The sequence below is a fragment of the Pygoscelis adeliae genome, unplaced genomic scaffold, assembly GCF_000699105.1.
Source record: "Pygoscelis adeliae isolate BGI_AS28 unplaced genomic scaffold, ASM69910v1 Scaffold66, whole genome shotgun sequence".
NCBI classification, from domain to species: Eukaryota; Metazoa; Chordata; class Aves; order Sphenisciformes; family Spheniscidae; genus Pygoscelis; species Pygoscelis adeliae.
The window spans coordinates 9,441,122-9,455,945 of record NW_008825167.1 but is presented as its reverse complement, the minus strand read 5'-3'; the positions used below and the strand labels follow the sequence as shown (position 1 = coordinate 9,455,945).

General features: G+C 39.2%; 1 protein-coding gene across 1 annotated transcript in view; it reads left to right on the top strand.

The window, feature by feature from the left end:
- SORCS2 (sortilin-related VPS10 domain containing receptor 2) overlaps positions 1-14,824 on the top strand; it is a 417,623-nt gene that overhangs the window by 325,787 nt on the left and 77,012 nt on the right. Inside the window, exons 8-9 of the mRNA XM_009328890.1 lie at positions 1,467-1,556; positions 14,474-14,653. Of these exons, the coding sequence (XP_009327165.1) occupies positions 1,467-1,556; positions 14,474-14,653 (270 nt within the window). The remainder of the gene's footprint in view (positions 1-1,466; positions 1,557-14,473; positions 14,654-14,824) is intronic.

Below are 14,824 nucleotides of genomic sequence, written 5' to 3'. Positions count from 1 at the left end.
ACAGGCCAGGATGCCATTGGCCTTCTTGGCCGCCTGGGCACACTGCCGGCTCATGTTCAGCCGGCTGTCAACCAGCAGCCCCAGGTCCTTTTCTGCCAGGCAGCTTTCCAGCCACTCTTCCCCAAGCCTGTAGCGCTGCATGGGGTTGTTGTGGCCAAAGTGCAGGACCCGGCACTTGGCCCTGTTGAATCTCATACAGTTGGCCTTGGCCCATTTCATTTCACTTCTTCCACTTTCTTTTGTGACCAGTCCACTCCTGCAAAGCATCCAACCTTCATAAACTTAGTGAAAATGACTGAATAGCCATTACCTAGCTGATCTTCTGGGGGGAAAAAAACGTGGAAAAAATGTGAAATATTATTTACCAAAGGCTAAAACCTTTGCTAATCTCATCTGATGGTGCTTAAGAGGCTTAGTTGGAAATGTGCCAATTTATATACCGGCACAGATTTTGGCGTTACATTTCTGACTAGAAAAACCTAGGGAGGCTGTTAGTTGAGTATTTTCATCGATGTTTATTTAGAGTCTTCCTTTTGGTACTTTAGAACAATATTTGCATTTTTTTTTTTTCTGAATAAGGTAAAAGTCTTAAAATGACTGGTGTATCTGCTATTACAAAGAGGAGAAAGGGGCTAATGGGTAACAGTCACACAGTGGTGTTCCTTTCAATGTGCGTTTCCGTTGGCTTTCTTTAGTGAAAATCTTCTTAAGCCCCCAAATATTTTACATAAAACCTAATCTGTCTTCAGTTCCACACATCCAAGCAGCTGAAATACATGTTTTACCTCTCTATTTAAGCATATAATTGTGTCTTCAGGACATATTGCTGACTTGCAAACTGACCAACCAATGGATTCAGAATTGCATCATTATCCTCCATGTGGCATGTCAGCATCTTGCACTGGAAAATGTTTTATCCTATATAGAAAAGATTAGTCAAATATAGCAAATGCTTTACATAATGTTAGCATGATTTCTTTAGCCTTTATTGCTCTGCTTTGAATAGCACTGTTGGAGTACTGCTTGCCCTTGAGGTACCTGGTGTTCACGGCCAGTGTACCTCCTCCCTACCGCTTACCTGGAGGGTGCTGCAGCCTGGGTTTCTATGAAAGGGCAGAAATGTGGGAGGCCAATGGGTACAGAGGTATCAATAAGGACTGGGGACAGTGAGATGCTGAAGTCTCAGGTATCACCCAAGACAGCTGAAATGGCAAAAGAGGGAAGTAAATAACTTTTTTCTTCCTAAAGAGGGGGAGAGCAAAAGAGTTTGAGTCTATTTGGAGTCTATTTTGTCACAACTTTTTGCTTTATTCTTTTAGGAGTACACTCTGCAAATTAATCACATGCAATAAAAGTAATAGCTATGTATTTCAGTTGCAGGTTAAAAAGATTAAAAAAAGTCTTCTATTGCAGACTCTTTAGATTTAACATAAACTATAACAGGGTTCTGTTCTTCCTTTGTATAGACAACATCAGCAAATCGGACCAAGTATTATGTGTCTTACCGTCGCAATGGCTTTGCACAGATGAAGTTGCCAAAATACGCATTGCCAAAAGTAAGTATACACATTTTTCTCTCTATTTATATATTTATCATCTTCGCTTTCTACCTAAACTAGTTTTGTTCTTTCCCTTTTTAAACCTCATTATTCTGAGATCACAATTTCTCCTTGTAAGGATTTCTGAATCCCATTTGTGGTATATTCTTACCCTACTGTTTCTATTTTTATTCTAGGAATGTAGTAGCTCATAAACCAAAGAGGGCAAGAACATACAATAGCTTATTCTTCATCAGTTACCGCAATAGTTTTTGAGATTTGCTTCCATGAAGCAGTGCTACGCACCCAATGGCAATGTAATGATATTGAGCGAGTATTCTTTCAAGAATCAATTAGAGTTTAATTCCACATGGTGCTTTCTGGTATAAGCATGAATAGTAATATAAGAGAATTTTACCAGTTGATGGTGCTCTATTTCATTAAAGAATCCCAATATGAACTTGAATTACTTAACAGAATGGCGAGGCTTGTTGAGAGGTTCCTTCAGTCTAGCATATTTTTATAGTGACAGGATTTCTATATTTGCATAGTAAATTAGCAATAAAGTACAGACAAATATTTACGTATAGTCTAACTGATGCAATTGAATTTTTATGCTGCACTTAATGTGGTTATAACTTTATGTATAGTTAGAAGGCTTCTACAATCCTGAAGAAAAATGACTTGAAGGTTTTAAAGACACGGCTGGATAAAGCCCGGAGTAACCTGGTCTGGCCTCACAGCTCACCCTGCTCCCAGCAGGAGGTTGGTCTAGAGACCTCCTCAGGTTCCTGCCTTTTCCTGTGATTCTATGTGATTCTGTCACTTACTGAGTAGAGAACTAAGACATATTATTTTTGCATGTCTTGAAATGCACAGACTTAATTCATTGCTCATCTAATGAAGGACAGTAGAGTACAATGTATTTCCTTCTTTTGTTGTTATTATTCTAAAACAAAGAATGTGTTTAATGTTGTTTTTTCATCTTTGATTTTTTTTTTAATCTAAGTGGTGGTCTGTAGTCTCCTAGTTTTAAATATATAACATATTAACAAAACCCTCAAATCAAATCCTCAGATATTATTTGGGATATGCTCCCAGTAGCACTACCGAAATAGCTATTTATTTAGTTATTTATCTATTTTGACAGTAAATGTATAGCCAAGGACAGGTAAATATATCAAACCTTCCACATAATTATTTCAGCGTTTTTAAGGTCTTCAGTGTAGCCTTTATGCTTTCCTGGGGAAATTTGTAATTAGGAAAATAACAGGAGAACATCCAGTTCTAAATGTTAAAACATGCCAGATGTGCACACCCTGAGGGGCTGCAGCCCTTGGGCAACTCCTGCTGGGGCAGGGACACCCCAAGGGACTGCAGCTCATGGGTGACCTATGCCGGGACAGAAGAAAACAAGTAAGGAGCAATGGAGGAAAGCAAAGAATAAGCAAGGAGAGACAGAAAGAAACCCTTCTGGAGATGACCCCAACCTCCTGCACAGCCCATTGCCTCACTGAAGGAGTTGGGAGGAACCAAATTAAAACAAGGTAGAAACAAGGGACTTGAGAGTAGGAAGGGGGGAGAAGAGGTGTTTGATTAAGCTGATCTGGAGAAGGGGAAGGAAGGATGTTTCCCTAAATGTTTAACTATTTATGGTATTTTTTCAAATACCCTAATCAGTAATTAGACGTGTGTGTCAGCTGGCAGTAAATTAAATCATGTAAAGATCGCCAAGCTGAGAATGTTTTGCCCACGGCAAATTTCCTAAAGAAGTGTCAGCACATTAGTGCAAGTGTTGACTATGCTAACTTGTGTGGGAAAATGTTGTCTGTTGGGAAATGGAAGGGCATAAATCTTGTAAGAGAGACCTGGGCATTTCTTCCTTCTGCTTCTGGATGGCCTGTGCAGGAACCTGTACCTTGCCATAGTTTCCTTCTTACTCCCAGTAATCTGCTGCATTTGGCCAGTGCAGCAGTTTGTCCTTCCTGATACTGCCGTCACGTAGAAGATGGACATACTAACTCAAATTTTTAAGAGTTGCACAGAGTGTTATGATTATAGACAGTAGTTCATATTCCATGTGTGGATAATTACTCAAGCATTCAGGAAAGTGATTTTTTTTTTTTAAGAAGTCAGATGCCTACTATACCTCCTTAATGACACATGCCTCTGATTTAAATATCAATATTACAGTACACTATATTAATTAAAGGCTTGTTATTTGGGTTCAGACCTAGCTATCTGACACATCTCAATAAATGGGTGGAAGCTGTCAGAACTCAAGAACTATATGAGACTACTGTCTTGTAGGCATCCACGTTTGTAATAGGTGAGCTTGCATCAGTTGTGAAGAGCAGCAAATGTTATGGGAGGGCTGGAGACGTGGCACACAGTGGGTGACCTAGATCTTTGTTCCATGGAGCTTTCCTTGGCAGCACAACCAGTTTAAGAAGTCCTCCCCAGTCATTTATTTCTACTACTGTTCTGCAGTCCACTATGATCTATTTTGACAGTAAATAGTGTTGTGTGTTTTGACAGTAAATAGTGTGTTGTGTTTGCAGGACTGCACTATAAACAAGATCAGTGCAGCAATCGCATTGAAAAATAACCCTGAAAAAAGTATGATTTGTTTTTCAAAAAGGCAGCTCAAGAGGCAGCTTGATTGTAGTGAAGAAGCCTCCTTATGGGGAGAAAATACGGAGTCTTAAAAGCACTTTAGTAGAGAAAGACCCACCATAGCTGGGAGCTGAATCCAGATGCATTCAAATTAGAAACTGAGCTCAACTTCTTAATGGTGTTGGTGATTATGTATTTGAAAAAGTGCCACGGAAAGTGACAGATATTCTAGGTTTTGAAGTTTTCAAATCATAACTGAGTGCCTTTCTGGGAGATTTGCTCTAACCATATAGAAGTTATTTGCTCCTCCTGCATCTTATAAAATATGCAGAAATACTTGTTGGAAATTCTCTGGTTGGAAAGATAGCAGAGAGTGAACTAAGGGATCTAATCATAACTTTTAGCCTTAAAATCCATTAATCTGCAAAGGGTCCTGTGTTTACTGGACATACGATCTTACTGAGTGCATTTCTGACATACTCGAAAAATGTCAGTCATAACTCACTGGTATTTCTGTCATATGTAGTCTGGATTGTTTAAAATAGTGCTGCATGCTGAATTCTTTGTCTTGGAAAATATGGGGTTTGTTTATTTGTTTTTTTTTTTCCCTTGCTAAGCCGATTAACTCCAGGCTTGACTGAATAAATAAATTAGAAGTTAATGGTTTCATTTTGGATAGAGTCAATAGCAAGCTAGGAACAGAATGACTGTGTCATTTGGAAAAGGATGTTTTTGTGTTCTTCCTAGTTCAGGCAGTACCCGATGGGTGGAATGAAATAAACCGTATCTCTTTAGCATTTTGATGATGCCTCCAAGAGAAGTTTCTTGGGTATCTGCACACAACAGAGCTGAAAATTTCACTAAGAGGGCCTGGAAGCCAGACATCCATTAGAACAGTGGTGAATGTGAGAGATTTTAACCTCTTCTGTAAAAAATACATTTTTTTTAAAGTGATTTGGTACCTTCACATTACAGCAGATATTTTAGATACTGAAGTAAATAAGAACACAGCTCTGAAATTTTTCACCACACCATATTTCAGTGAGAATCATCAGAGTGCAGTAGAAATGTATCTTCCAATCCAGTTTGAACAGAAGGGAAAAGATTCGTATGAGCAAATTACTGATGAATTTTGCAAAGAAGCAGGATATCAGCAAAGACACTGGCACATTAAGAGTGTATCTAGAACACACGACTGTGGAGTTGCTACTTTTATGGTGGTAGGAGATGAACAGAATGAAAGAATTTACAAAAAATTTGTTTAAGTTTGATTAAAAACAATAGCTTTTGAAAGAACTGAGTTTCAGGGTTTTTAGAGTAATAGATTCTGCCTAACCAGGAGATGAAGCGGGTCTGAAATAGGCTATATTTCATTTTTCTCAAAAGAATTGAATGAGGCTTCAGAAAATCTCTTTCCAAGTGGTCTCTGTAAAGTGCCTCATGTCACTGGCCAGAGTTTTTGAGCAGTGACTGTACAGGGAAGGAAAACTGTAGCCGAGTCAGAAGATATTACGGGCTGGTCAAGGACGTGTCTAACAACATTAGGAGAGCTGTGCTGGAAAACCAGGCTCCATCCTCAGGGAATAGTGCTGGGCTCTTCAGATACTCTTCTTTTTCAGCACAGATGCGTTTCACAGTGATTTTATAACGAAGATAGAATGACCATTTTCAAACAGTAATTACAAAATGTTATTGATGTCTTGTTTTCCTTTCAATATGAAGAGGTTGAAAATCTGCAAAAAAATTGATTCAATTGTTTTATATTGTTTGTATTTGCATTTGTGTCTGTATTTGTCCACATGTACCGCCAAAGAGAAACCTAGAAAAGGATAAATGTTTGTCTTTGGTCATATCTCAAGGCTTCCTTACTTGTGAATCAAAGGCTGCTAACAGCAGCTTCCAGCCAAGCTTTACATGTGCTGTTTCTAGGCTCCAGCTGCACAGTGCCATTTAGATGTTTTGTAACACATCATAGCTCCGTATATGCACAGCGAGCAGAGCCGTTGGGGGCCATCTAATGAACAGAATTCAGATTTATTTTGGGTTTTTTTTAGTTTTTTTGCCTGCTGTTGAGATTTTTGGTTTTTTAGCAGCTTGTTTGACCCTGACACTACATTGAATCACACAGCTGTCTCCTGCATTTGACAGGAGTCAAGTGCCGGCTGCTGCCAGGCAGAGTGGTAGCAAAGGTTGGTGAGACCATATTAAAAGCTGCCTGTATGCTCCCCAAAACAGAAGAGGAAATTCGGAGCGATTGTTTTAAAACTGAATTGGCTTTTATACTATATTCCTTTTTACCAAGATTGCTTGTTCTCTGCTGCTAAAGCTAGATCAGGAGTGAATAAGTTATAGGAAATGAATACTAAAATCAAGCCAAGAGCAGCAGGATTGCATTTGTGTCGTGAGATGGCTGGCTAGGCATGCAGGTGTGTTCCAGGGAGATACAGGGAGATCCGGGGAGATCCAGCGATCCCCCTTGGGCTGTTTTCAGCCTGGAGCAAGGGTTCATCCGCCGCTGCTGGGAGAGCAGGTCTGCCGAGGGGCGCAGGCCGCAGCCCCATCCAGAGAGTCGTCGCACTTGTATTGCATGAAAGTTCCTGCAGCTCTGATTGCCCTTGCCTAGGGAAGTGTGGTGTGGAGAAGGAGTACATTGGGTTCTGGTCCTTATTTGGGATTTTGAGTCATGCTCTGATATGACTAACAATAAAACTGGGAACTAGTTCATTCTGACAGTTTAAGCAAAAAATCTGTTAACAAAATTGCTGACCAAACCAAGGAATCTGCTACAAATCGTGGTAGTTTTACTGTGCAATTTGGAAGAATTTAATTATTCTGAGTCCCTCTCCCACCTCTGGTAAATAAACTCCATTGATAATGATCTCCTTTTATGAACTGATACAAGACATTCATTGATTCTGCATTTGTTCATGACAGCTACAAACTCTTAATAATGCAAGAGCTCTATTGTCTGTTATATTCTACTGCAATTCAGAAAGTTTAGTTCTGAAATGATATGGAAAAAGCTTTTTTCATCTATTTTGATCTCTGTATGTCTTTTCAATCTTGTGAAATAGGCAATAACATAGAATTTTTCAGGTAGCAAAGATAAAAGAGAGTACAGGGGAAAAATAAACAAAAATAAAAGAAGAAAAAAATCCTATTGCCTTAGAAATAAGTTAAAGTCTTTAATGTATTCATGGTACTATGAGTCTCCTATACATGCATTTTATCAACTCCATATATTCTTTTTATCGTATTATCCTCTAGTGCCCTTCTGAGGGGCTCGAAACAGGCCCACCTCTTCCTTGCCTCAGTCTGAGATACACATCACTATTTTAACCACAGGTTTTCTTCCAAACTTGTCTGTATAATCCAATAATAGATATAACACTATCAAGAGTAAAATATTTTGAGCAGTTTTACTCTTTTTCCCTAAACAGCCATCAGTCTTTTGAAGCATGCATTCCCTTCTCTATCAAGCTCCCTCTTACCATAACTTTTTCAAGGATTCCTTAAATGGGTGCATTCATTAACAGCAGAAATGGCAGGAAAGATTCCTGCAGCCCTTTTGTCAGTATTCTCTTGAGGCTCTGGCTGCGTGATGGTTGGATTATGAAGTACTGAGGCTATGAGAGCTCATTTAGGAAGGCTCTTAGTCTCCCAAGAATTGTTTCTCCACTTGGGTAGCTCCTTCGCCACTTCTGCTGTCCATCACTTGGGGAGGCTTAGGCTGAGGTTGCTTCTCTGTGCGGGGCAGAAGAACAGTTTGCAGCTGCAGCAGGACTACTTCTCCATCCTTCTGAAAGTCCATTGGAGTGTCTGTTCAACAAAGAATAAACGGAAACAAAATAGAAATACAGGTAGCACTGGCATTTGATGCAGTAGAAGTATTCCTTTCCCGGGCGGTGTAACAGCACTAGCCAGTGAACCTGAGCTATAGCAGCTGTCTGGCTCCCCCGGTTGTGCAAATCCATCCGAGGTGGATTCAAGGAACTGTACTTTTCTTCACAGTGTAACTTATTGATTTCTCTCCTTGCACCGTTTTACTCGGCCAGGCAAGGAAGATTAGGAAGATTATCTCTGGGACATGTGCCATCCAGTTACCTTGATTGTACTTAAGAGATTACAGGGGTATAAATGTGGTGCAACTGGAGGTCAAGGCTGAGACTACACAGCCTTGAGTGCTTACATCTGTTGCGCTTCTGATACATTTACTCCTCGTGATTCTCTGTTTAATTTATCTCTTGCTTCAGGTTAACCTATTGCCCAACCACAGCATTGAAAGATTGCAGAGGGGCAAAATTCTGACAGTGGACTGAAAATTATAAGATTTGAAAAACAGGAATTTTGAAGTTCTTTTTTATTTGCCTTATTGACTAAAGCGCCACAGTCCTGCCTGCATAGCATTATACTGACTATGCTGAACCTTGCCTACAGTGTTTTCACTTAATGATATTTCCTATGTCATCAGCACATTTTATTACACAAAGGAGCACTGGCTTGCTGTATGATCCTTGTCACCTTTTATATCCTTGTCTTCAGGGTGTAATTGTATTTATTTGTGTCATAGGGTTTCTTATCACAGTTAGTAATCTAGTAAACTGTATTGAGCATTTCTTGAATATAAAATTCTATAAAGTATTAGCAGACTTATAGGCTGGTGAGTTACTAAATGTAGATGGTATGGGGCTGTATACAGTGAAAACAATGCATTTCTCTTCCCTTCCTCCTCTAAACCTCTTTCCTTCCTCCCTCCTATCCTCAGCTCCCCAGAAACCCAACTCTTTCACTTGTTTAATGCTTTTGGGCTTCTTGACTGATTTGTGATTTTGGTTTGGTGTTCATTCAGCCTTCTGTGAAAACAGACTCAACTGCATTAAAAGCAGATAATTTTGGAAAAATGTTAGACTGATCATGTTGGTATCTCTGTGTTAAAATAAAAAAATAATAATTCTCAAGCAGTGTGGATGTTTTTAAGAAGTGATATTTCATCATTACTTGCTGGAAGAGTTCTTGGGTGCTTGCTCTCCATTGCATGGCTGAACATGCACAGTTCTTTCAATGTCGTGCACACCCTCAGACTCATTTATTTTGTTTAATAGACCAGGTCTGTCCATGTGATATGAAATTTTATTTGAAGTGGTGCTAATCTTTCGGCACAATTTGGCCTTCTATACATGTCTAATTATTTCTAGTATCACTTTGAAACTGTCTTTGTGTTTATTTGAACAATTGTGTTCTCTGCTACTGATATAAGGTACAAACATAGCAGCTTGCAAGTCCCTGAGAGAGCAGGAGTGGTATGACCTGTCTCTGGACGCCTTGTTTAATCATACCAGTTTTTAATTGCATATTCTTTGATCACTCTCAGGATTCATTTAGCATTTTTGCAGAAAAGTAATTCTGATTCAACAGATTTCTAGCTGTCCTTAATTCTAATTCCATGATCATGTTGACATTCATATTTGTCTGGAAATAGTTTACTTTTTTTTAGCATAGTTAAGAATTTATAGCTCTTGAATTAAAAAAAAAACAAACCCAAACAAACCCAAAACAAAAACCAAAAAACCAAATCCTGTCTTTTTAACGATATTTCTATTTGTATGTGTAACATTTCAAGCAATCTCAAGAAGGTGTGTTTTTATTTTCCCCTGTTTTTACAGGATCATAGACAATAGACATGGAAAGAATCTTGAGAGGTCCTTTTCCAAAGCATGGTCATCTGCCTAAACCAGTCCTGACAGATATTTGTCTAATTTACTCTTAACAACTTCTGAGGATGAAGACTACTTTACCTCCCTAAGCATTTTATCCTCAGTGTGTATGACCAAGCTCTACTATAGAAGGGTATTCTGATGTCTAACCTAAATCTCCTTCGCTGCAATTCATACCCAGTATTTAACTTCAAGTAGACCTAGAAGTTTATTCCATTTTCCTTGGGGTGGCTACTTCAAACATTATTTGAAGGCTGTTTTCTGGCTACTGTCATCCACCCATAGAGAAATGACCCCGTGGACTTGATTGCATAGTGGATTTTAGAGCACTTTGCAGGCTTCTTTGGTTGCACCTATAGGTAGTCCTATCCCTGGCCCTGGGTTGGTCCACTGTCTTGAACCTATGAATAGTTCCACAGATTTTTAGCAATGAACATACATCTGTGCTTAGTATGGTATAACATTACCCAGTAGAGAAAGGAGGATGAAGGAAACATTGTGACAAAGGAATTTGCAGAATATAATGAACAAGAAGCACCTTAGGAAACAGAACAGAGAAATCTCATGGGGTTTTAGAGCTTAAAAAAAGGACTTTTGGACAATACAGCTAGTAGCATCTCAGAACCGTACAAAAGTTTACAACCTAAGAAGATGAGATAAAGTAAGTGGAGAACACTGGTAGTTGGGAATCTATTTGTATCAGTCTATTGCTGATACAAATTGCCATTGGTGAGCCTTGCGAAAACAAAAAAGAGAGAGGGAGGGAAGTGAGAATGGCGAGAGCATGGGTGCTTGGGTTAGCAAAACATGGAACAGAGCAGACATGGCAGAGTGGACAGAGCAAAAGTAAAGTAGCGGAGATGAGAGAAAGGATGTCTGTGGAGGAATGGGCATGCCACAGAGGAAGCAACATGGTTGCTATAGCAAATCTGGAAAAAGATTCTGCCTTGGGATACCTGAAAGTGCACGGACTCTCTCATTTGAGCATGAAAATGAATGGAAAGCACAAGAGCTCAAATACTGAATGTATACAAAAAAGCAGCCTGGAGATAAACAAAAATCTGAGTAGTGACAATAAGGAATGTTCCAAATCCTGAAGATCTCTAACATCAATAAAGAAGATCTTTATAAATGAATTTGAATAAATCATGTGTGAATAGCATAATTACACAAAAAATAGATGATCAGCGGGACTTTGAGTAGCCTGCAGAATGTGGAGAGAGAAAGCAGGAGGTCCAGCAAGAGGGCAATTGCAGTCGTCCAAGCATGAAATCATCAAAGAATAAATGCTTTCCTTATAGGATCTGCTGAGATTACAGCCTAAGGTAGTATCTGTGGCCATGAATTAGATAAAACAATAAAAACTTGCATTCCCTCAATCAAGATATTTCTTCTTTCTCAGATGTCCTTACTAGTTAACTCTTCAGTGACAGTAAGTTCTGTCTAGCAATATTTGCTGACATAGAAACATAGAATAGTTTGGGTTGGAAGGGACCTCTAAAGGTCATCTAGTCCAACCTCCCTGCCGTGGGCAGGGACATCTTCAACTAGATCAGGCTGCTCAGAGCCCCATCCAACCTGACCTGGAATGTTTCCAGGGATGGGACATCCACCACCTCTCTGGGCAACCTGTGCCAGTGTTTCACCACCCTCAGCGTAAAAAATTTCTTCCTTATATCTAGTCTCAATCTACCCCCCTTTAGTTTCAAGCCATTCCCCCTTGTCCTGTCGCAACAGGCCCTGCTAAAAAGTCTGCCGCCATCCTTTTTATAAACCCCCTTTAAGTACTGATAGGCTGCAATAAGGTCTCCCCGAAGCCTTCTCTTCTCTATCCCATCTTCATGTGCTTGTCATCTGTTGAGCAGTGGGTAGCTGGGCTGAAGGATTGGACTTGGCACACTGAAGACCCAGCCTCTGTATTTGTCAATCAATTTCTTCTTCCTCTTTTTAAATTCAGCTTTAAATTCAGTACTGTCACTCAGTACAAGAGCGACATGACAGTTTAGCTTTGTTTTAGCTGGATTATCAGCAGTCTGTGTCATCCAGGATTTTAAAAGATAAATTTAAGAGTTAAGCATGAAATTTGTAGTTTTCCTTACTTTGTCAATTAATTTTCCCAGAGGATTATATCATGACTGGGCAGAAAGTGTTGTGCAGGATTATTGCGAGGTACTATAACTGAAAGACTGGTTTCCTTCTTGAGGGAAAAGAAATCACCGTGAAAGGAAAATAGCGGTAAGGCTGAACTGGGAATCTGAAAGTGTAAATTCTGAATGGAAGGAACAAAGTTCAAGGCAGCGGAAGGGCAATTTCACTTGCTAAAACCAGGATCTGTTAAGTTCTTGCCTCAGAAAAAACTGGCATCCAGCAGTCTGAGTGTACAAACCTCTTCCTTGGTAACAGTCGCTGCCAAGAGAAAAATAAACTTTCATTTGTTGCAGTAAACTTCTCCAGTCCAACCCCTCTTTCTTTCACCAGATCCCTCCAGTCTGCCCAAAATTAATCTTCCTGTCCTTCTGCACCACACATTTTGGCTCTTTGTGTGCTGCTTCTGCTGGCTCAGCAGCTCCTACCCCACCCTGGGACAGGAGAACCACAACTGTGCCTGTCCTCCCAGCTCTCGCCTCTGCCAGCACGGGCCACCCGTACAACCACTGCCGCCCCACCAGCGCTTGGGGCAAGGAAGGCATCTTACCTGTATTCACTGGAGTTTTGTGTTTGCTTATGGCACTGTATAAATGTTTTATTATAATAATGTAGACAATAATTTTGCTGAAAGCTCCTGGCATCACAGGAGAGTAAGGGTTTTCTAGAGGTTTTCACGTGAAAAAAATAACTGTTTCTTTACTCCTTGCTTCACTCCCTGCTTCGCTTCCATTCTTTCTTAACAGATAATCATGGGAGCTTTTCTTACACTGCAAAAGAAAAGGTGAATTCAGTATTGGATGTGGTGTAATGTGGGCTACCCAGCCATGTATTTAAGGCAGGAGATGAAGTGTTCTGTACATGTAAGAGGCTTTTTAAAGAACCTGTTGGGATCAGTTGCTGTGTTTTTCTGGCATTTCTGTGTCAGAACAGTTACTATTTTGTACTCAAATGGAAAGAATTAAAGTTCTGGCAGACTGTCTGTTTCTGAGTAATTTTTGAGTACAAGAGAAGAGAGATCTATTAATGGGATGCTAAACAAAAATCTACTTCAGTACACAGTTCAACAAGAAAGTCTTTGAAAACAGCATTGAGCTATCATTGATAGGAAACTTCACCTGGGTTCTTCTGTGTTGAGATGTGTCAGATATGTAATAATACTTTAAATTTAACTAAATGTTTAGTTATTTAATAACCATCTTTTGTTCATATTAAAAATCTTTCCAGTGTATTCATCTTATTTTTATTAATGTCTTTTTTTGAATCTAAGTGCCTCGGTTGCATCATGCATGTTGCCTGAAGTGTGACTGCCACGCTGTGCCAAGTATTCAGTGTTTCTCAGTGTTACTCACATTTTCTTCAGTCTTAACTGGATTCTTATAGAATTTGTTTTCTTGATATATATTTTTTAAGCCAATTTTCCCCAAACTCATAGTCTCTTGACATTTTGGTAGCTTTATTTCATATCCACTCCATCACCTTAGTTATTTTTCCAGTAATAAGGTGACCAGAATTGTATACAGTTTCTCAATTAAGTACCAAGGTCATAAAGAGTTTACAAGCTTTCAATGTCCGTGACTAGATGTCATTTCATATGTAGCCCCAACATCAGCCTTCATGCTGCCATATCCTATTGCAAACTCATGCCCTTTATTTTCTGTTTGCTAAGCTTAGTTCAGTGCTGCTAGTTCCTGATTTATTTCTTCTGTTTAATATTAGTGTTAAATTATTTTCCCCAGCTGCGCATTTTTTGTCTGAGAAGTTTGGAGTGAAGAAGCTGGGAAAACTGAAAGAAAGCTGTTGCAATATCCACGCCTGAAATTCCTGAGAAATGAATGCAGAATGTTGACTCTCATGTTACTACTGTTGAATATTTAAGTGGATCTGTCTACATAAATAGATAAATTAGCGTTATGTACTATAATATGCATGAGCTGTGTGCATGATATGTACTGCTTCCTATGTGTAACTGCTGTAAATTATATTTGATCCTTTTTGTGCTATGTTATGCTTTACCCTGGACAAAATAGTTCTTAATTCTCTAGGTACCTGAGGATTATTTTTCAGATTAGCTTTGTTTATGTTGTTTCAGTCTTTCATTGACTCTCATCCAGATCTTGGAAAATAATTTACTTTTTTTTTTCCTTTCCTTTTTTTCCTTCTTTTCAAGAAGCCATTTCCCATAAAAGTCAAAGGAGATCACAGCTTTTGCACTTTCATGATTTTTGGTCTTCACTAAGCTGGTCTGCACTCTGATAACCTGTAGCTAGAAGGCAGTGACTGACCACCTTGGAGTGGTGGGATACAGCATGTCGATTAGTATTATGTTGAGATATTACTGTCACTGAACTTTCAGATGTATTTCCCCTCTGCACCGTATTCAACTCTCCTGGCCAACTTATTGTTTGTAAAATAGAAATGATGGGAAAATGAGTCATTTTGTATCTTATTTTTCTACAGGATTTACAGATAATCAGTACAGATGAAAACCAGGTGTTTGTGGCTGTTCAGGAGTGGTACCAGACAGACACGTACAACCTGTACCAGTCTGACCCGCAAGGTGTTTACTACTCTATCCTGCTGGAGAACGTCCGGAGCACAAAGCAGCCAGAAGAGAATGTCCTGATAGATATTCTGGAGGTGGGTCTTTATCTCTTCCAATGTGTGTAGTCTGGGTGGAGTTTTAGTTTTTTTTATTTTGACTGAGTAGAATTAATTTTGCATTAATATATTTTCACAGTTATCTTTAATGTAAAAAGGCTAGGATTTCTTTCTTATTGATAGTGCATCGTTACTACTTACATATTTCCC